This window comes from Triturus cristatus, chromosome 3_2, assembly GCF_964204655.1.
Source record: "Triturus cristatus chromosome 3_2, aTriCri1.1, whole genome shotgun sequence".
Lineage (NCBI taxonomy): Eukaryota > Metazoa > Chordata > Amphibia > Caudata > Salamandridae > Triturus > Triturus cristatus.
The window spans coordinates 689,352,253-689,376,232 of record NC_140584.1 but is presented as its reverse complement, the minus strand read 5'-3'; the positions used below and the strand labels follow the sequence as shown (position 1 = coordinate 689,376,232).

The window sequence follows — 23,980 nt, the reverse complement described above, 5'->3', positions numbered from 1 at the left end:
GAGGAAGAGAGACTCCATCGCCTGGACTTATCGAGAATGCTCTCTTTCTACATTGATCACACCAAAGACCATCTGGTGGACAATCAGCTTTATCAGGTTTACTGGGGTGAGAAAGGGAAAGGCTGTGCAGAAGCAGAACATTAACTTAAAGATTGTACTTTGCATTAAGATCTGCTATGGATTAGCTAAGAATCAGCCTCCCAAGGGACTGAGGGCCCATTCCACAGAGATCATTACTACTGCGTTGGCATGTAGTGTACCTGTCCTGGATATCTTCCAAGCCGCTATGTGGCTGTCACTCCACATGTTCGTGAAGCACTACTTCTTGGACAGTCAGATCCGTCTGTTGTGTAGTTTTTACTTTCCAGAAGGAACTGCGCGATTGTTGGGCAACATAAGCTTTGGGATGGTGCCAGACTGATTCTGAGCGCCTCCTCAGTATATTTGGTCCTAAAGGCCAGCTAGCTCACAGTGCCACCATAGGCATCCCTAAACCTAGACAGGTAGCAAATGGTTTTGCCAGCCATAGAACATGACAACCCTGATCCCTTCCAGAAATCATGGTAACAGATCAAGAACCCTTTCGCTCAGTCACTCGTGCTCTCTTTCTCTCAGAGAAATATACAAGGAATACACAGAAGGCCAGTTTTTCAATATTTATTGAACCACTGTGATTCTTTCTTTTTTTTTCATTTTCATTTTTTATTTAGCCAAAAAAAACACTTATTATTACATGTCATGACATTTCCTAAATACATAATAAAAAAGACCATCTCAAATATTTGGAAAGACAATAAATAGTATATCAAAATACATTGGTAAATATACAGAAAGAACATTCACATAGCAGCTTGAATTACCCTATAAATTTCCTTTGATAGTATATCATAGATAAAGTGACTGTTGCATAAATAAACTACTAATTACAAGTTTGCTCCTTTACCAAATTGCTGATTGGCGCCCATAATTCCTGCCCAAACTGGATCTATGCTAATCCATTGTGATGTTACGCAAGAGCGGGCAATGGCCATAGCAATAAACAGGAACCCTCTCTCGGCTCGGTTTCTTTTATTAGCGTCTATGCTATCTAATAGCCCTAAGATGAATAACATGGGAGGGATTACAACCGGGAAGCCTAAGGTCTTAGTTAAAAAGGTCTCTAGTTCCTGCACGAAAATTTCCATTTTTGGGCATGTGAAGAACATGTGTAGATAATTGGCTGCAGCTAAATCACATCTATTGCATTTTCTTCCTCTTCCCCCTTACACCCATTTAGCTACTTTTGCTGGAGAATAATATAGTTCAAAAGATGACATATAGTGTTGGCTTCTAAGACTTCCTGTGAATAACACCTGATTTGCAAGCTCCAAGGAATCCTCTATTTATATTGAATCCTCCCCCAACCTATTTTCCCATTTCCTATTCTGAACTTCCTAATTATTCGGGGCAGGTTGAATTAAGTTTTGATAGATCTTCCCTATCCTGGACTTGTTCCTCATTAACTCCACCAAGGGAATCCTTTCTGATATTCCCTTTATCCTGTTCTCATTACTACCAAGAAAGCTTCTTATCTGCATGGATTTAAAAAAATCCCTTTTATCCACCCCAAACTTTTCCTGCAGATTCAAGAATGACATAAGCTGTGGCCGGGATGGGCAGGGTTGATTTTTCGGAGCCGGTCTGACTCGATTTGGCTATATTTGAAGACTTGAATAGAGTGCAGTCAATGCGGAGGGCGGCGGGAGGACGAGGGGTGCTCTTTTCCTCCCTTAGGGTACTTTTTGTAGTTTTTTGGGGGTTTTGTAGGGCGACAGGCACACTGCAAGTTGGGGGGGCTTTGTAAGCTGCCGCAGGGGTGCAGGGTGGGGGGGTTTCTGGGATTTTGGGTTTGTTGTTGGGGGGTTTATTTCTGCAAGGCATGATGATTCTTTCCAGGACTGTTCCATGGTGGCTCTTCGGGAGTGGGGTGGGCCTCTTTACGTTTGAGGATGGGGGGTAGGGGTTTAAGTGTTATAAGCTGGAATGTTAATGGTTTGGGGGATCGCATTAAGCGTGGGATTGTTTTGCAATTCTTGAAACGGTCTATGCCGGATGTTGCCTTGCTGCAGGAGACGCACCTTATTGGTAATACGTGCTATGCTCTGAATAGGAAGGGTTATAAATTCATAGCACATTTGGGATTCTCCTCTGGGTCCAGGGGTGTGGGCATCCTAGTCAGAGCCTCGCTACCATTTGAGGTGGACTCCACCATTGTTGATGATAGGGGGAGGTTTGTGGCGGTGGCGGGGCGGTGGGAAGGAAGAACTTTGGTTTTAGTTTCGGTTTATGTCCCGCCGGCCCTGCAGGCCTCCACGTTCACAGATCTGGGTAGGGCCCTGCTGGATCTCCCGGGGGGTATGCTTGTGGTGGGAGGTGATTTCAACGCTGTTGGCTCCGGCCTGCTGGATAGATACCCGCCCAGAGACACAGGGGGGGCTCAGAGGTGGCTCCCAGACTTCCTAAACACGCTTGGCCTGATAGACTGCTGGAGGCTCCGGCACCCCACACAGAGCCAATACACGTTCCACTCCGGGGCACATGGTAGTCTCTCCAGGATTGATTACCTACTCACTCTGGCTGCGCATGCCTCATTGGTCTCCGAGGCGAGGCACATGGCGCGTGGTATATCTGACCATTCGCCAGTGTGGATCCGGCTGGATCTAGGTCGGGAGGGAGGAGGAAGGGTGGCCCCTATCAACCCGTGGTATTTCCGAGACCCCAAGATGCGCAGCGCGCTGGTAAAGAAAGTAGATAATTTTTTCAAGGATAATCAGGGATCCGTGGACTCGGCAGTGTCGCTGTGGGAAGCATTTAAGACCGTGCTCCGAGGGGAAGCCCTCTCCCTAGTAGTAGCTGCCAAGCGGCGGAGAGATGGCGAGGTCCTGCAGGTTGAGGAGGAGATCGCGGCTCTGGAGGGAGCGCTGGAGGAGGAGGTTACAGAGTCCTCACTGCATGAGCTTTGCTTGAAGCAAGCTGAGTATAAGGACCTGGTGACGAACGCCGCTAAGACCCTCAGTAGGGAGCAGCAGGGCCGATTGTATGATGTTGGTGACAAGGCAGGGAAACTCCTGGCTTGGCTGGACAAAAAAGAACGGGTCAATAGAGTTGTGCCAGAGTTGACGGGAGAGAGGGGAGAGGCGATTGTGGAACCTGAGAGGATTGTACAGTGTTTCTCGGACTATTTCTGTGGGGTTTATGCCTCAGTGTCGGATAGGCCGCCCGAGGACTCGTCTGACCTCCTCCGTGATATCGAGTTGCCCTGTCTCTCCGACATAGATAGGGACGATCTAGATGGTGACATAACTGTTGACGAGGTGGCGGGGGCTATCCGCGCGTTAAACTCGGGTAAGGCCTCGGGACCGAACGGTTTGCCGGTCGATTTGTACAAGTTGTTACCGGATAGGGTCGCCCCTCACCTGCGCGCCATGTTTATGGAGGCGCGGGGGAGTGGGACCCTCCAGTTGGACCAGCGACTGGCGACGATCGTGGTTATACACAAAGAGGGCAAACCCCGAGATAAGTGCGCCTCATATAGGCCTATCTCACTTCTTAACGCAGAGCCGAAAATTCTGGCTAAAATCCTGGCGACCCGATTGATTAGGGTACTCGGTGACTTGGTCCACCCGGATCAATCCGGCTTCATCCCGCACCGAAACACAGCGTTAAATCTTCGGCGCCTTCATGGTGTAATCGCCAGGGCGGACACACTGCGTGAACCAGCTATTGTGGCGTCTCTTGACGCCACGATGGCATTCGACACGGTGGAATGGGCATATTTGTGGGCCGTGCTGACCAAGTTCGGCTTTGGCCACGGTTTTGTGAGTTGGGTGAGGTTGCTGTATGAGGGGCCACTTGCGAGTGTGGTGGTGAATGGTCGGGCGTCGACTCCGTTTCAGCTTGGGAGGGGTACCCGACAGGGTTGTCCCCTGTCGCCTTTGTTGTTCGCCCTCGCCCTTGAGCCGCTGGCTGCGTGGATACGTTGGCACCCGGATATACGGGGCCTTAGATGGTCGCCTGAACACGAGGACCGTATTTCGCTCTATGCCGATGATATCCTGCTGTATCTTGCCTCACCCAAGAAATCACTTATAGTGGTCTGTGACGTACTCACATCTTTTGGTAGGAACTCGGGTCTTGTTATCAACTGGAGTAAATCATATTTGTATGTTCTTAGTGGCGAGGTTCCCCCGATCCCTAGAACATGTTCGATACAGGTCGCTCAGCAGGGCTTCGTGTATTTGGGGATCTTTATCTCCATGGACTCTGCTGTGCGATATGAGAAGAACCTGCTCCCCCCCCTGGCACGCCTGAGGCGGGATGTTGAAGGCTGGCGGAGGCTGCCGCTCTCCCTCGTTGGGCGTGCGGCCCTGTTCAAAATGATGTCGCTTCCCCGCTTCCTCTACGCACTGCAGAATACTTTGGACTGGGTTCCGGCCAAATACTTTCGGGAGGTCGAAGGCCTCCAACGAACGTTGCTTTGGGATGGGCGGCCGCGAATAGCTATTGCAAAGTTGACGCTTCCATGGTACGACGGGGGCATTGCGCTCCCAGACATCCGACGGTACTATTGGGCCACCCAGCTGAGTGCGATTAATCATGGGTTTTATGGCCCTGCCCTCAGCCCTGGGTATGCCATGGACAGGTGGTTGCTGCGTGGTGGTAACTATTACAGGGCGTTGTATTCGCGGTCCTTGGACTCGTCCCTCACGGGGCCTACTGCTGTGGCGGTGCGAGTGTGGAAGATGGCAACTGACTCGCTGGGCTGGAAGGATAGGCTCACCCTCGCTACCCCGCTATTTGAATCTGAGAGACTGGGTAGGCTTTGGCACACAAAAGGCTTTGACAAATGGGACTTGATCGGCATCTCCAGGGTCGGAGATGTCCTGATTAAGGGGAGGGTGAAGTCCTTTGAAGAGTTGCAGAAGGAGTATGAGCTGGGGCCATCTGAGTTTTTCCGCTATATTCAGGTGCGTCACGCCCTCCGATCAGTCCTCATAGAGGGTGAGAAGGTGCCTGAGTCCTCTCCTTTGGAGGACCGGGTCCTTGATGGCCATATGCCCGAGAGCACGATCTCGCTCATCTATAAGAAACTGATCAACGTCCGGGCGGATATGCTTCTGGGGTTGAGGGACCAGTGGGCTAGGGATGGCCTCGAGTTGGATGACGAGGATTGGCAGTCTGCTGTTTCCTCTCCTAAGGAGGTTGCGATCCCGTCGCGTCTGAGGCTGGTGCAGCTTAAAATACAGCATCGAGTGTATGTGACGGGGCCAAGGCTGGTTCACATGGGATTCTCGGAGGACGGCCTATGCAGGAGGGGTTGTGGTATGGTGGGTACTTTCCTGCATATCATTTGGGAATGTGGTGTCATCACGGAATTTTGGAGGAGAGTTCATGCAGTGATGGGGGAGGTGACGGGCATTGCTATGCAGCCGGAAGCGCGGTGTTGTCTACTGAATGTCTGGGGGCCCACTGATCATAATGCGGCGCAGACCCAATGGGTGACTCTGGGCAACATGGTCGCTAAGAGAGATATCGCGCGATTGTGGGGCTCTGCGGGGCCCCCCACATTGACCGCGTGGAAAGAAAATATGGACTGGAGTATGTTAAGGGAAAAGACGGTCTATTGCGCTAGAGGTCGCCCCCGGAAGTGGCACGCCATATGGGGGCGGTGGAATCAATACAGGGGGGGAATATGTCTTGCCCCGGATCTGGATCCTCCCGAGGAACAGCTTTCCTCCTAACCTTCTTTCCAGCTCAGTATGGTTTATGGACTTTTTGGCCTCTACAGTCCCTCTTCTTCCTCTTTACTTTGTACTGTAACTGTTAGATGAGTGGGGTCCGGCCTCCCCTGGGGGGCTCATCATGGGCTTTCAGTGTTCTTGCCTTGCTGGGATTTGTTGTGCGTTTTTGTGTTTAATTAAAATTGAACCTTTGCACTTCTCCTTTCATGGCACTGGGGACGCATCTCTGTTTCTATATATCGATGCTGCCGAACCTCCGGGTTGTCGGCTGAATAGCTGTGTCCTGACTTTTGACAATAAAGGTTTAAAAAAAAAAAAAAAAAAAAAAAAAAAAGAATGACATAAGCTGCCCTTTCCTACATAGATCACCGAGATCACTAATTTCTTTTTCCCTACATCTAAAAGGGATTTGATCCTGAAAACTTGTTGGGAGTAAGCCCGTCGCAGAAAATGGAGTATATGCATTTAAATTTGGGATCTTTAACTTCCCTCGCACTTGCCTCCACACCCCATAAGCAGCTCTTAATATATATATATATATTTTTTTTTATATTGACCAGGTTCAAGGATCTTGACAAAGCACCCTTTGACTTCCACCGCCAGTCCTATTTCATATTTTGTTGGTCTGGCTTCCCCTGGAATTTGTGTTTTATCCCCCACTAAAAGAATGCCCATATGTTGCAGCATTGGCGCCCAGTAATAAAGGAAAAAGCTGGGAATTGCCAATCGTTCCTGTTGTTTTGGGAGGGTCCTCCATTTGGCCTCTCTCCTTGGTTTACGGTATCTCCATAAGAATCTTTGACAAATCCTATCAATCTTTGCTAAGGTAAATGAGGAGAATTGTAGCAGAACTGTTCTAAAAATGTATAAAAACTTTGAGAGGACCGACATTTTGATGACATTACTATGACTGCACAGAGAGACGTGGAGATGATCTAACCTCTCCAGTTTTTTACTCACATTATCCATTATTGGAGTAATATTTATATCACCCTATCCCCAGCGGTGATTCTGTGGCCTGCGCTCGATCTAATAGAGCTGTAACTTGGCGCACATGATCTGTTGTATCCATGCCAGGGATAAATCCATGCTGATGAAGCGATACTAGAGGGGTAATAACCTTCCCTAATCTTGTTACAATTATCTTAGAATAGATTTTGCTGTCGCAGTTCATAAGTGAAATAGGCCGATGCGATGCTGGTATTAGATCAGATTTTCCCTTTTTTTTAATACTACTATAGCCGTCTTTTGCCATGAATCCGGAGCATATCCCCCTTGAGCATTTCGGAACATTTGCAGAATCTCCTGCTGACAAGATTTAAAGAATGTCCTAAAAACTCAAGGGGGATACCATCGGTGCGGGTGGCCTTATCAAGGGCTAGAGAATTTAGAGCTGTTTCTAATTCTAGCAAAGTAATTGGTGATGCAAGAGTTTCATTTTGTGTATCTGTGACTCTCTTTGTTTCTAGATCTTTAAGAAATGCTGGCTTGGGCTCTCCATCTACTCTAGTCCCTCCCTCAGTATATAATTGTTCATAGTAGTTTTTAAAAACCTTTAATATTTCTGTTGGGGATTCTTGAATCTGTCCTAATTGATCTTTAATTTTAACAATTCTATTCGCTACCTCTCGTTGTCGCAGGTGTTTTGCCAAGATCCGTCCAGTGTTCTCCCCTAATTCATACTGTTCAGCCCTGTATTGTACATATTCAGCCGCTACCTCTGACCCAAAGTGTTGATGTATTTTAGCCTTGATAACGGAAATATCCTGCTGGCACCCCTCCTTATTGAGCCCTTTGGTACCTCTTCTCATGAGCTCAAGTTCCGCCACTTCTAACTGCTTGAACCTTTTCCCTATTTGATTCTGCAGAGCTTTCTATCAGGAAATGGAGAAGCTTAAGGTCTCGCCCCTAATCCCTGCCTTGAATATATCCCATACTGTAGTATTGGCAGATGAACCTCTGTTTATATTAAAGAATTCCACAATCCATTTATTCATATGGTCCTGGTAAAGTTGTTCACACAGAAGTTTTCTTTCAAAAGTCCAGGGCCTTGGAATCCTAGTATGCCAAAACAAAAGAATTTCAATTACCAGAGCGTTATGATCAGACACTGTTCGTGGGTAGCTTTCTAATTTAATTATTTTAACTGATTGGTCAGAAATGAATAAATAATCCCGTCGAACTAACTTGTTATGGGGTTCCGAATAAAAGGTAAATCCTGGATCCATTGACCTATACTCAAACCAACTGTCTATCAGGCCTTGTTCCCTTACTTAATTTTACTTTCCTGCCCGGATATTGTAAGTCAATGTTCAAATTAAAACTACTAGCCAAGTGAATGTTAAAATCACCACAGAGGATCAAAGGGCGTGGCCATAGAGCAAGTTCTATTCTTAAAAAATGCAATATGTCAGGATCATCTAGATTAGACCCATAAATGGAGCATATTGTGATAGGGTCTTGTAGTCGTTCTCTGCCGAGTGCATGCTAGGATGTTAAAGCTCAAGTCTCGTAGCCACCCACGATTGTTGCAGGGTATATGAGTTTCATGAAGACAAGCTACTTCAATCTGCATATACCGTAGGTATTTGGCAAGTACACCCCTTTTTCCCTGTCATTAAGGCCACAGACATTTAAAGAGCAAATTCGGGTTTTACCCATTATCTTTTTATTGAAATATAGAGTCAAGGGAGGCAGGCTCAGATTCACCTGACTTGCTTCCAGCTAGGGGAGTGTTCCCTTCTAATTCTGAGGAGACAGAGTAGTCCCATAGAAGACATCTAGTTTTCTTTTCCTCTTTACTGCCTCTGTGGTGAGGATTCCTCCCCTTTTTAACTGTATCAGTGTCAGCTGGGGTTTCATCTTGCCCCTTGTTGGACTCGCTAAAATCCGATAACTGACCCTGCTTGTCTGAGTCAGACCAGTCCGAGATATCTGATAGGGAGAAAAACTTATCAGCAGCTTCCATCTACACTCCACGATCGTTAGCAGTTTCTTCCATTGGCCCCTCCTGTCTAGCACTAGGACTAGCTGGTTGAGATATTTCATTGCCTGCCATTGGGAGTTCATCATCATTCTTTTGCACAGCTATTTCCCCTTTACCATCAAGGCTCTCTGAGACCTGCCCTGCCACTTGTCCCTCTCTACTATGAGAAATTTAGGTTTGGCTCACCTCAGTCCAGAGGTGGCTGTATCCTGGGCAAAGCGTCTTCCATCTGGCGTAGATTGCTAGATCCAGTGCCTTGCGATTGTGGAGCCAAACTTGTGTGGAGGGCTGGTCTTGCATCTGTGCAACTTTCTCATCAGAGACTTTGTTTAAATCCTTCACACTGGTGCGGGGAGGTTTCTTGAAAAAGTTCGTCCAGATTCCTTCTGTTTCGCCTGGTGGGGAGCCTTTCACTGAGGACCCCTGGTCCACTTTCAGTATGGGCTTCTTGGCTGCCGCTCCTGCCTCACCGCAAATTTTTGGGGCTTTGGTCTTTGCTGGTGACATTGCCTGAACTGGAGCCTGAGTGATGCTGCTCCTAGCAGCTTCGGTGACAGAAAGCAGCGCCCGCCAAATCAAAACCGCCCGAAGCGAAAGGGCACCTGCAATCCTCATGAAGCGTTTCACGTGTCGACAGCAGCAACCACTTCTCCCCAGAGCATACTGCAGGTCGGCTAGAAAATGTGATACAGAGCAGTTGAGCTGGAGGGCTCCCAACTGCCATGGTTAGACAGCCACCATCTTTGCAGCTTTGTTTTCCATGATGCATGACAACCCTGATCCTCCCCAGGAATCGTGGTAACCAATCTAGAACCCTTTCGCTCAGTCACTCGTGCTCTTTTTCTCTCAGAGAAATATACAAGGAATACACAGAAGGGCAATTTTTCAATATTTATTGAACCACCGTGATTCTTGTATAGAATATACGTGCTGCAATGATCAATATACAGAAGCAGATAAGAGTAATTAGCAGTATAAGGATCGTGAACAGAATGAAGAGTTCCATCTTGCCAAACAATGTATATATGTAAGCATATACAGTTGCCTCGGCCCTGCGCTGTTCGGTCCCCCCAAACTCCAAACGGCGCAATTTGACAGTTCCAGCAGATCAGAGGGTGGGGTGGCATTCATACACTGAGTAAATTCAGGAGATGGCAGGTATGGGTAGTCCTCTTCAATAATCCTTCAACCAGTTGCAATGATCACCTTCTTCCAGATCCCCTGGGTGTTCCCAGCCCAGAATGGGAACCTCAGAGACCATCCTCCACATGTGCAGTCTCCTGCTGAAGACTATAATCCCTGGGGGCAGAAGGACGCCTGTTTCAGAGGGCATCAAAAATACCTCAGGTCTTCTCCACAGAGTGCCATGGTCCAGGATAAACCCTATGTCAGTTTGCCCGCTGGTTAAACTGTCAGGTGGTGCAACCTATTGCATCAGGGTGCCCTGGGTTCGACAGTACCAACACCAGTTTCTCCAGGGTCTGTCACAGTTCAGCAAGGCAGTAGCAGAAGGCTCAGGCATCACATGGCACCCCTGATTAACCACCTGGTCACTATTTTGAGATTGCAGTCGGGGAATGCTGCGGGATGTGCACAGATCTAGAAGATGAGACGTTCATCTAATCCTCATTTCAATGAATTCCCAAAGTCTCTTTTGTAGCAGGGCTGTTCCATTTGGCAGCTCCTTGGGTCTATAAAGCAAAATGAGGCCGGTACAGCCCGGTTGGCACAGGAGCGCATTAAATCGCACCTGCCATGATCCGTGGCCAAGCAATGCCCCCACATTAAATAAATTCATATTTAAGTTATATAATAAAAAAAGTATTTTTTACCTTATTCTACTTAAAAAAAAATATATATATTTAGTTAATTTAAATTAACATTTTATTGCATTTTTTTTTACATATACTTTACTTTTTAGATCTCGGCTCTAGAAAGTGTATGCGCTGTCTCGAAAGAGACATGATGTTCTCAGACCTTAAAGCTTACAAAGGGGGTGGTCCAGGGTTATTGCCTTAGCCCCATCCTGTTTAATGTGTATGTGGCTCCCCTTGCCAAGATTATTAGAGAATATGGATTCACTCCCTATTCATATGCAGACGACACCCAACTTCTTCTATGTTTTGACAATAACATAGACTTATCCAAACATCGTTTTGCTGAGGGCATGCAAGCTATATCTGGTTGGATGACAGAGAATTTCCTCCAGCTGAATGCTGCCAAGACTGAGATCTTGTTATTTGGCACCGCCCAAATGATTTGGTTCCCAAATTGGTGGCCTGCTACGTTAGTCCCTACCCCGAAATCCATGGCAAAAAACTTGGGGGTCCTACTGGACAACTCTATGGATGAGAGACCAAATCATGGCCACCTCAGATGCCTGCTACCACACCCTTAGTATTCTGCGTATAGTGTTCCAGTGGCTGCCCTTATCAGTTTGTAGAACTCTGATTTATGCTCTGGTCATTAACCGGCTTGATTATTGTAACGCTCTCTTAGTATCGGCCAATAAATCCCTCTTGAGTGGAATGCAGATAGTCCAGAACGATGCCGCGCGTCTGGCCCTCAAGATGCCTCCTCGAACCTCTTCCTGGCCTTTGCTGAAGCAGCTTCCTTAGTTTCCAATCCGCCAGAGAATTAAGTTTAAACTTTGCTTCCTAGCCCATAAGGGTCTTTCTGGTGTGAGTGCGAGCTACCTGAAAACATAAGTTTTACCTCCCGAGCAGACTGCTTCGATCAGAAGGCAAAGGGCTGATTGCGGTCCCCCGTTATAGGAAACTATGAACAGGAGGTAGAACTTTTGCCTATCTAGCTCCGAAATATTGGAATTCTCTGCCCGTGCAATTGCATAAATGCTCCGATCTTCTCCGGTTCAGAAAACTCATGAAGACTGAACTATTCCGTTACTGATCACTCTGACCTGTCTTTTGCCTTTTCTGCAGCACGGAGATACTTCTTCAGGGGTGATTCCGGCACTTTATAAATGCTATACAAGGACAAATGTATATACGTTGTGGCTTCAGTCTGCCCATAGGCTTCCCATTTGCTGCGCTTCATTGTTGATCTCCTCATCTTTCACCTCATTTGTCCATGGCATGCATGTGTCATGCCTCTTCCTGTGTTTAGCCCTCCCTGCGAGCAGGGACCAATTACTACTATCCATCCTCTCCTCCCATTTAATGACCATTTTAGGAACTTTTCTCTTTTTTAAGAACACAACTTAGAAGCGGCCGCGTTTTCACTTGCTCTGATTGTCTCCCCTTTTCTGTAAACAGGCCACCCAAGCAGCCATACTACCACTGTCAATATCCCCACTACCAATTCCAAAAGCACAGGGATAACGCCAGCGGAGGCCATGTGTTGGTTCTATATCCACCACCATGTTCTCAGACAGTCAGAGCACCTCATACGTTTCACACTAGCCACCCAACTGAGAAACTGCAGCAGCGCTCCTCGAGCTGAAATATCTGAGAGCAGGGAAGGCTGTATCGGAGGTCCCGCTACACCCCTCTTATTATGCTTCCCTCTTCCTGCTTTTTTTGTTGAGTGCCGGAAGTATGGGCCTGGCACACACACTGAGCGGCGGCCATTTGACCGCTCCCAGTGCTAATGCCTGACATCATTCACCTGCCCTCAAAAGTTAAGGAGAAGCATCCTCTACACTGCACATGCTTTACACCAGCGGCCACATTAGGGCCAAGCAACATGCTAAGAGCGTGTATTTTAAACAACACTGGCTTTCATTCTGTTCACTGTCATTTACAATTTCGTCCAGTCGTTCTTGCGGTTTCGGAAATTATTCAACACCAAACATCTCTTGATTTGTCCAGTCACATCCACTGCATCCTGCTTTAGGTGACGGCAGCTATAGGGATAGGAGCGACCAGACTGCCAATAAAAAGATAAGCTTTCAGCGATCTATACCTTAGTTGGTTGCACATATAAAGGAGAAACCATTCCTCCAATCCTGTGCAAATGCCACTGTCCTATCGCTGGGTTTCAGAATGTCCGTAAAACCAAAAAAGGACTCCAGTCAAGATCACGGTAGCGGTCTTTTTTGAACTGGGTTAGTTTTAAAATAAAGGATGCCTTGCAACATAGGATGCAAATATTAAATGTGTTTTTGGCTTTCCCTTTAAAAGCGTTATTCAGAATCGTTATGATAGAAAAAGGTCTTTTCACTATTGAGGAGCGGCTTCAGACTGCAGGCTCCGCATATTATTAAGACAAAGCTCAATGGAGTTGTCCCTCCCTTTATCCAGGACCCGGACGCCTAAAATTCTGGCAGTCTGATGCTTTGCATGTGCTTCAATACGTCACATTAGCTGCCACATATTTCCCCCTTCGTTTCTATTTCGGGCCTCAGGTGTGATTTACCTGTGTTTTACCTGTGTTTGCCTGATCCTAACGTGAATGTCCATTTAAACCCTGCAACCTCCTATATCCTCATCCTACACAGGCAGTGCGGCCCCAATGTGTGCCGTCACACTGTCTGTATGTTGTATGTGTTTTTTTAGATCTCGGCTCTGGATTCGAAAAAGACATATTGTATATACTTTGTGGACCCGTGGTTACACAAAGCAGTAATGGCGCAAAAGCTGCGTGCGCACTGGTACGGCATCTGGCCATGCAATGCTGAAACACATTAACATTTGGCAAAGCCAATAGCTCTTGCATTGCTGAGACCGTTGAGAAGCCAATGCTTGTTTACTTATACTTTACTATAGGGTCTTCGCCAACTTTATGGTTGCATGTGATGTTTTTACTGACCCCACCCCCTGTGACAGGAATGGGGACATACTTTTGAATAACTTTACCCTTGTAAATGGTGAATACACAAAAGTAGCAAAGAAGTCGAAGAGTAAATTTATGCATGCAGATTTTGCCTTCGTATAAGTTTATGTTTGAGAATAGCCCCTGTAGTGTTTGGGCCGGGGTACCCCATCCGCGGGCAGCACCTGGGTCTTTGGGCACCAGAACTAAGCAGTGCATTAACACCAACATTGTAATGGAGCCAGGAATGCTGGCTGATATTAACACCTCTATGTCCTTATATGGTGAAGTGGTTCTAAAGTAACATGACAATTGTAGGAAGGTGGATATCTGACTATGGTTACCCCCAACTTTTTGCCTAGTGTCTAGCTGGTTTTTCGACTTAGTTGGCCTGAGATCCTGCCATTCAGGGTCTCAGGCTGTCTGCTCTCTCTTTAAAATGGACTCCATGTACCCTAGGTACATACCCAATTGGCAAGGATCACCTTATTGGACCCTGTACAGTGGACCCTAGGAACCCAGGGCATAGGTGTACCCTAGGCCTCCCAGGGGCTGCAGCATGTATTATGCCACCCCTGGTCTGGCCTTCCAATCAGACACAACTGGCTGATCACTCAGCTGGGGCAAGGTCGTGTAATCACCCCTTGCTTAGATATAGTATACCTATACCTATCTTACATATAGACACATGTGTACCTATCAGCCACTCCTATGGCAGGCCTTAACAATCCTGGAGGCAGAGTGCTTGGTAACATGTGAGATGGTGCTCTAGCCCTTCCATTTAACTCCATCGGTGGCCACAGTGATAACGGATGCCTCCACCTTAGGGTGGGGTGCTCATCTGGGGGATCTGGAGATCGAGGGTCTTTGGTCTCCAGAGGAGAGGTTGCTTCACATCAACCTTTTGGAATTGCAGCCGATTCGTTTGGCACTCAAGGCCTTCCTCCCTTCCCTTCGCGGTCAGTCTGTTCAAGTTCTGACGGACAACACTACCGCGATGTGGTATGTCAACAAGCAGGGAGGAGTGGGGTCGCATTGTCTCTGCAGAGAGGCCCTGCGTTTTTGGTCCTGGGCTCAGGACCATCGGATTTGTCTGGTGGCAAATGATCTGGCCGGGGTGCTGAACGTGCGTGCGGACAGTCTCAGTCGGCAGTTCTCCGCCGACCACGAGTGGATGCTCCATCCGGAGGTGGTTCGTTACGTCTTTCGGATGTGATGAACCCCTCGGGTGGACCTGTTCGCCACCCGCGAGAACGCGCACTGCCCTGTTTAGGAGAGTAGGGTCTGCTTTCCATGTTCACCCCCACTTTTTGCTTTTGCTTCACTGGTTTTCGACTTAGATGTGGCTGTGGGCCTGCCAATCAGACCCACAACCCAGCTGTTCTCTCTCTAAATTCCTACTATGTACTTTAGGTGCATAACCCAATTGGTAAGGATCACCTTATTGGCCCCTGAATAGTGTACCTTAGGTACCCAGGGCATAGGTGTACCCTAGGCCTACCAGGGGCTGCAGCATGTATTATGCCACCCCTGGCTAGCCTTCCATTATGACACAACTGGCTGATCACTCAGCTGGGGCAAGGTCGTGTAATCACCCCTTGCTTAGGTGTAGTATTCCTATACCTACCTTATATATAGACACATGTGTACCTGTGAGCCACTCCTATGGCAGGCCTTAACAATCCTGGAGGCAGAGTGCATGGTAACATGTGAGATGGTGCTCTAGCATGAGCTGAGCCTGTCTGCAGCTTTCGGAACCATGTCCTGTTCTATGATATAGCCTACCATATACTCTTAAAGTAACTTATAATCTTAAACGGTTATGGTAACTATGGTTTGGCTTTATCAAAACATGTCGTGTAAGGTGTCTAACACTTTGGAATAATACCCCCATACCATTTCTGGTGATGAGGATATTATTCCTCCCTTCTAGAGGGAGAGACATGTTAAAATCCTACTTTGCTGTTTAACTCTCACCAAAGCCTCAGCATCACAAAATGGATGCTGCTGCCACAGACACAAGTCTGGCCTCCTGCTGCTGGGAGCCCTCCCAGCCAGGGAGGCCTGGACAATAGGTTTCCTGCTTGGGGAGGTGCTAGCACCTCCCCAGACAGACTTTAGTGTATTGGGGCAGGGAGGGCTGAAAGGAATGAGACATGCCTGGGGCACACAAGGTGCACCATGCATAGTCCAGTTCAAACCGGCGCTGGGGCACTCCAGCCCCAGCTCTGGCGCGAAACTGGACAAAGGAAAGGGGGTGTAGCCACTCCCCTTCCTGGTTCCGCCTATAGGAGGGACCTTGCAGGTAGCCCAGCCCACTAGCCCAGTATATCAGTAGCTAGCTGAGCCCTGCTAAATTAGATTTACCTGAATCTGCAACTTGAACAGAAACTCTGGACCTTCGACATTCGACCTCAGGAAGAAGACTGCAGAAATCTCCCTTCTGGCCAAGGAGTGACCACCCTGGGCAACCAGGCACCATCCAGTGACCGCTGCTTGCTTTGCGACTGAATCCTACGAGGGACGACTGCAGAGACTAACCAGCGCCGAGACTTCCAGACACCTCTGAACCAGATCCACAACTCCAGCGAAGCTGAGACCCGTGGAGGCGACGAGGGACGTGCGACTTGGGAAAAGTGGCTAGTAACTGACTAGCGCGACTTCCGAGGCTCCCTCGAGGCTGTGCTTGGGGAATTGAGAAGCCCCACTCCCGAGCACCATCTGCAAAGAAGACCAGCTCCCCACACTTCACGTGTTCTGCGTGGGGCCCTTCTGCACCTGTGTTGCTCGACGTGTTGTCCGGTTGCTGGCCCGTTAGCTAGTAGCCTCTGCGACGACGAACCTTTACTTTCATCTTGCTGGTCCGGCTCCTCCAGACTGGCACCCGCTCCTCTGTGAAAGAGAAGCACCCCAGACCTTCCTGGTCTGCACCAGAAGCAAGTCCTCCATCCTGCGTGGGTTCCGCTTGCCAAGGCTTGTTGGGTCCTGACTCGACTTCGAAGCCGCCGACAGCAAGAGCCTTTGTGGGACAGCTCACCTCCTGGTCCTGGTCGTCCTCGACGTCTCCTGGTACCCGTGGCTGCTGCGACAAGCTTCATCTCTTCAACTGCATCTTCACGACATCGCCTGGTTCCTTCCTGGTTCCTTCCCGGCTCCTGGCTGGTGACCTAGACTCTGTCCCTTCTGCTTGCAGGTTCCTTCCTTCTTGATCCCCTCCTTGGGATCCACCGGACACTCTTCACTGACCGCCTGTCAGCAACTTTCCTTCAGGCATCCATAGAAGTCAACAACGAAACCCGACGCAAGTTCACACCTATGCACCCGCAGCCCGTGGGCTAGGTAACTTGGGTACTTCGGTGCTCACAAGGGTATTGACTATCCTAGGGTCTAGTTTCATAGGCTCGACTGTCTAGCTATACCAGAAGTGTCCTAAAACTGTTACTTTCTAACTGCTAGTAATTCTATTGACTTTTACGCATTACGCGGGAGTGTTTCCACTCTGCACCTGAATCCCGTGGGCCTCCCACTTCCTAACCCTTGGTAGTATAGTGTAGCCCCAGCGATTCCCTAGGCCTAGGCCTATCCTGTGTTCGTGACAGTGGTTCTTATTCCACTTACTTAGTATATGGTTTGTGTGGCCCCTAGGGCCTAACTGTATTACTTACCTGTGTGACTTAATGTATGCTTAAATAAGACTGTGTTGTAATTACCTCGAATCTCATAAAGAGTGCTGAGGGTTTGACTAGAATAAATACATTCTATTTTTATATATATCTGTTGTGGTGTCCTTTCATTTGGTATTCAAGGTATTACATATGGTATAACAGCTGGCTTCACATGCCATACAGAGTTTAGCCTAAGACTGCTCTTGTCCATGCTACCACTAGGATAGCTGGTCTATAAGGTTGACTTTACAACCAATCACCATAAGGGTTGTTTGGACTGATACAAGGTGTACAATAGAATTAGTGACATCATATATCAGGCCAACTTCTCACAACAATAGCCACACAAAGTCGAACTAACCATGCAGTTGCTTGAGGGGAAGTAGGCAGAATTCTACTTTTGTGTAATATCGTATTTAGTTGGATGGGTTTTGTCCATTCCCAACAGGCGAGGTCCATCCTAATTTCTTAAGCACTATTTAGAATTCATGTGTACAGTTGTCCCGTTCATTGTTCTTAGAAACTAGTTATGTATTTTTTCCACGCATTAACTTTAACAAGGTTAGCAGGCATGACATAGGTTCTTCTTTGTCTAGGAGAGAGCACTGGAAACCTCAATATTCTCTGCTAAAGCCTATTAGCTGTGGCCGCTTCCTCTCAATAGCACATCAGGCTGCTGCTGAAAGCAATACAATTGTTATTTACATGCTTAGGTACAGCTGGGATTATATTGGATGTGGAATTAATACAAACTGTTCGCATTGTAATATTTTTTTATTTTCTTTCTAAATGTAGGATCCAGTTTATGGGAAAGGAAAACTGGGAGAAATACAGGGACTGGTACTTGGAATGCTGGATACTTTCAACTATGAACAAGTAAGTTTCTTCAGACAATGTGCGGCATACACGCCTGAAGGTCTAAAGTCTTGCATGTTTAAATTGTCCATGGTCTCGCATTACCATTGTAATGTGACATCTGACAGAAATGAGTAATTTCTGATGGATACTTCTACCTGCAGATTCATCACCTATAGAACAATCCCGAGGTGTCAGTTTGGATCTGGGAAACGTTAAAGCAACAACGTCCCCAATATACGGCACTGGACTCTACACCCGAAGTGAAATTAGGCTGCGTAACCAAGGCCACAAAGCGTCCACCCCACCGTGTCGACGTCAGTTGCCTTTTTTCAGCGCCTTCCACTTGGATCTGGAGTTCCACTCACTGAGGGAATTTTCCTCACAAATGTAAATTAATTTGCAGTACCGTGTCTCCTAACAAGAAGTGTAGGTTTAAACCCTGTGGGGATTGTTATGAACGGATGCCCATTACGGATCCCCATGCTATCAGTATGTCTCCGTCTATCCTTGTGCTAGAACGAGTGATTGCAGCAATGGCAGCAGTTCGCACTGTTGCCCTAGCGGCTTCATCAGCCAGTGAATTCCCTTCAACGTGTATGCCAACACCCTGATGACTCAAGTTGTGAATAACTTGAGCCCGTATTGCAGGGATGGAACTTACCATCCCGCATACGACCCTTCACTATAGCACATGCTGCGCTATGTTGCTGTTTACTTCCTATGGCAGGCTGAGCAGAACCATCAGTGTAAATGATGTATTCATATTTCTCTAGAGGCAAGATTTCATTCGGGAGAGGGTATTGTTGTTCGTACTGCAGGAACACTTGTGTCTTTATTGTAAAATCGTGTTTCTAATCTGTCTGTTGCAGTGAGAGAATTAGCCCAGTGTATCCATCGTGGATGCAATGCTTTCGTATTTGAAATGCTCGCTTTGGTAACAGCCTCTAAAGTTGGTACCGGGGTTACAACAATTATGCGTTTCCTCTGTGCTAGTGCTCTTTCTCTCACTTCATCAGACTGTATCGTGCTCAATATTTTTTCAGTTGCCGCAAATCTCACTTCAGCATTTGTGTACAAATGTGATTTGTATGCAATTGGAACTGGCTCACCTTCATTGAAAGTGAGGTAAGTATATCCTGATAAACCGGGGACCACACGGATCACCAAGTTTGTAGAATTTAACCCTTTCGATGCGCATGACGGAGCGGTTCCGTCATGCGCATCGGTCGCGCTGTGCGTATGACGGAACTGCTCCGTCACGGCCCCCCGCGCAACGAACCTTCAGCACGGCGCGGTAATCCGCGCCGCGCTGAAGGGGTTAACGTGTGTGCAACTGTTTAGATGCTATCATGTCAACCTGAACTGAACGTAGAGTATATGTGCGTTGTTGCGTCCACTGATGTGGTGTGAAATCAGATCTGATTAAGTCGTAGAAAGATTTTACTTTTTCCGCGCAATCTAGAATGTATGTTCTGGCAAAATGTTGCAATCCTAATCTGAATTGCAAACCTTCGAGAGTCTTTCGAGGTTGGAGCAGCGTGCACTTTTCAAAAAAGTTGGCTGCCAGGCTCTTGCCTTCACTTGATAAGCCATATCCCCAAAACAGGACATTGAGATGGGCAATTTTTGATTTTTTAAAAGGTCATTTGTAGCCCAAATTGGCGAATCCAAGAATTATGTTGTTCACCCTGCTCAAGTAATTCATCGTCCATCAGATAGATGTCATCTGCATAGGACACTGCCTACTCATCGCATGTTTATAATAATTCTAACACTCTTGCTGAGAATAGCCCTGGGCTGTTCATATACCCTTGAGACAAACAACCAAAGTTACGCTGAGTGCAGAGGACAGAAAATGCTGTCAAATATCTGCTTCCTGGATCTATATTTTGGCAGAAGAATCAATTTGAGATATCTAATGTCGTTTTATATTTCTTCCACACAATGTTATTCATTAATGCGGCACTATATGCATTTTGAACTGCAAACGTTCACGTGCGTGTGTTTAAATGTCGGTAATCTAAAACTAGACGATATGTCTTGTGAGGTTTCATTACTGGAAACAAAGGATTATTCATCGGGGAGGTGCAAGTCTCAATCACACCTTGGTATTCGAGTTGGTCTTAGATTTCTTTGACCTGTCTTTTTGCATCGTTTTTTATAGGGTACACTCTGTGGATTTGGAGTAGATTTTAATGGGATTTCGTGGTGGGCATACTCCACGTCCCACCCTACATGGTTGCGATATAATGCCGGAGCCAGCACTAACGTTCACCCCTGCACATATGGATGTTTTAAAGATTCTGGAATGAGGTCGGAGAAAGCAGGCAAAATTACGCTTCCCCCTTTTGGGCAATCCATCACAAACTCAGGTGCCCAATCTTTTTCTGCAAGCATTATGTCATATTTTTATGTTAATTTCTCCCAAAAGAGACCTTTAACCTTTCTCAAGATGTCCCCCGCTATTTAAATTGTAATTTCGTGCAGTCTATATGGGACACTAACTCTTGTATCAGGTGTTTCCACCGTGATGTGTTCATTCAGTACTGCTGTCACCAGAAAATCCTTCAGGTTTCGGCGAGCTATTGTTACTTCTGCCGCACTGTCTAGCATCATCAGAGCCCTTTCCCTGTTCAGAAGCTGAGTCCTCAGTAACATGGTCATGTCTAATTGTTAGCTACTTTCTTCTTTTGAATTGAGGTTTTCTTTTAGGTTGCTCTTCCTGATTGGTAAAATAATCCGAAGTATGATGTGTTTCCTTTTGTCTTTGGTCGATCTTCTTGCTTTGTTCAGATCACCCGTCCTCCGAGTTTTTTGATGACCTCTGAAAGGAACAAAAGGAATGTGTATCAGTATCCTGATACCTGTCAGGTTTCCTAATGTTATCACGATTCCTAAGGTTGTACCTCTTCTCAGAGGACTCCCGTTGAAGAGACCCACCCCTTGACAGTGAATTCTTTTCTGAATTGTAATTTTTTGAATTTTTATATTCCCATTTCTTTTTAGAAGAAGTAGGTGCTTGCTACGAGTTGTCCTTGTCGGGACTACCCGCCATTTGTAGCTTCCCTGCTTTGGTTCCCAAATTATCTCTACCTAATGCAGCATAGGTTGCAGCATAGGTTTCTTCAATATTTTTGGTAATCCTTGCTCATTATTGATAGGAGCTGTTTCCCTTAGGTGGCTGTGTATGGCCACTGCTGCTGCCTGCCCGTTTATGTTACTCAGCATGATTGCAGAGACTTGGGCAAAATTACCCATCAGTTTCATTCCCAAGTCCAGGGCAGGTCCTGCCCTGTACTCATTCTGTATCTGTTTCAATACATCAGGAACAACTGCTAACGAAGGGGTACTGTATACTCTAATGTATACGGTAGCGAAGATTGTTCCCCAAGTTGTACAGTCCTTGATCGAGGGAACCATCCCCATTGGCAAGCAAATGGTTAGCATTCTATGATTCACCTGTGGACCTGTATGGGGAATACTGCTTCCAGCTGTGCAATTTTTTGTGCTATCCAGAACAGAATTTGCTCCAGTTTGGAAGGAATTGGCCCTATTACTGATTTCAGTGTCTGTAGGTTAATTGCAGGTGTGGCCTGATGTGGACCAGCTGGAGCATTTCTCACAGGTTGAACTGTCAATGTTCGCATGAAAAACTGGACAATGTGTCTGTATAGCCTGACTATGTCTTGGTATATTGCACAGACTTCATCCACTGGTAGTGTATCTATCTCAGGATGTGGAGTATATGTCGCTGAGAACGGCTAGGTCTCTCCTTCTATGCTGAGTGGACCGAGTCTCACGACAGATGTTGTGTGTGGGAAGGCACCTTTAAACCAGTTTCTGTGCCGCTGGCAAGTTAACTGAACTTCAGTGTCTTCGTATGGAATGTATCCATCTGGTGGTTCAACTACAATGTATGTGTGAAACAAATTAGTTACTGGATCTGCAGGTGAGAACTGAACCCAAGAATAGAATACCTGTAATCCGAACAGCTCGTGTGCCTCAATCACGAAGATAACAAAGCCACTTGTTGCTGTTACGCTGTGTTCTAACAATTTCACAGTCACTGCATGTCTGCAGTTCTCTGACGTTGAGAGCTTTAGCCAATTCTTCTTCCCCCGAGCTACTCGCGGGGTCAGTCATTTTTTAAAAGAGAAGAGAAAAGGTTAAGAGGTAGGGTTTTGCACAATATGGGGAACTTTTTATCCTTACAAGATTGCTAAACCTTTAGCCAGTACACCGAGTGTATCTGCTCATCTGAGGCGGATTTCCCTCCCCACTTCAGACGTCTCTGAAAAGTGTGAGTAGAGCTTTCTGAGATAGCTCGACTAAACTACTCCGATTTTTACTGTTAATATAAGAACCAAACCAACGTTGGCAATGCCATGTCGTGTAGTTACTAGGAATCCCCCAGGATCTCCGCGTTTTGGATGACCTAAACTGATGGCATGGTGTCCCAACCGCTTTCTGGACACCACCACAGGATATGTCAGCCGTTAGACCAGCTAGCTCTTCAGAGCCACTACCACCCCCTTTATTCTACAGTGGTGTAGGTAGTCTCTGGCAACCACTGAACATGACAACCCTGATTCCTCAGGGATCGTGGAAAACAGTAAAATACGCTTCGCTCAGACACTCGCGCTTGCTTACTCTTAGAAAATACACAGGATGGCAATTAGGACGTTTCAATGAGTATTTATTGGTCCAGCGACAGCCTAGTGTAAAACATGTGTGATGCGACCATCAGGAGACAGAAGCATACGAAAGAGATTGCTAGTACCAATAAAGTAAATAGTAGATGCATTTCTACCATAGTGCTAATAAGATGAACATAAGCAGTGTAGATGAAAACAGTAGCACTTGCATATTCCTAAAATGCACGCCCTAAGTAATTTGCCTAAATGTACCTAGCCTAGATCTGTATGTGTAGCATGTATATGCATATAGCTATGTGTATCTGTTGCCAAGAAACCCCTAGGGAAGATCCAGCCCCCTCACCTGATGGTCAGAAATGAAGGACCCTGTCTCTGCATCGAGGATGACACCTCGCAAGGGATGTCAGACTGCTGCGTGTCGAAGATTCAGCATGCAGGGCCCCTTGTCAGGTTGGAAGGAATTCTCTTCTAATTTGTAGGGGGGAGTGAGGGTCTTTTATACTAAAGTGGTCACTCCAGAGTTTTTTCTAGAATAGATATGTTTTTAAAACAACATGGATGTTTCGAAAACAATCATAACTGTTTTAAAAACAATCACCAATGCTTTTTTAAACAAATGCGATCATGGACAGCTGGCTGTTGGCTAAGGATAAAAAAAGTGGTGACCCTTATGCAGAATAATTCTGCCGTGCCTGGGAAATGTTTATGTACAGGGATTATGATAGAATACTAAGAACCTAGTGTAGGAGAGACAGGAGCAAGCTACTAGCTAAAAGGTCACCTGTTTAGAATCGTTATTGTCGTGTGACTAGGACAAATGTATGTAATAGGGGTGTACATGACAGGACTTGCCTTTAAGTCAATTGTCTTCAAACTTTTTTACTCTGAGCCCCCCTTAGCAAAATGTTTTGAGGTTGGGCCCCCCTTCAAAACTTTATGGCAAGGATTGGGGGAGCAGGAGGGACATGGCTACATGCAGGGAGCGGAGCTCATGAGATTATTTCAGGAATACTTTTTCTATAGCTTATGAACCGCACTAAATACGAGACTTGTAAAACAGCAAATGCATCAAACAAAAATAGATATTATCCCACACAAACTGCTGTCCATAATTGGGGTGTTTTGAGCCCCTTACACTCTTTGATCCCAATGCAACTACACCTGCTGCACTAATGATAACTGCAGTCCTGAGTAGCAGTCTATCTCCTCTGCATCTTTTACCTCTTCCCCACCATGACAATCATCACCTCGGTCCTAATGCTT

General features: G+C 46.7%; 1 protein-coding gene across 1 annotated transcript in view; it reads left to right on the top strand.

The window, feature by feature from the left end:
* VPS8 (VPS8 subunit of CORVET complex) overlaps positions 1-23,980 on the top strand; it is a 1,789,524-nt gene that overhangs the window by 1,476,198 nt on the left and 289,346 nt on the right. The window contains exon 41 of the mRNA XM_085648738.1: positions 18,000-18,080. Within this exon, the coding sequence (XP_085504864.1) occupies positions 18,000-18,080 (81 nt within the window). The remainder of the gene's footprint in view (positions 1-17,999; positions 18,081-23,980) is intronic.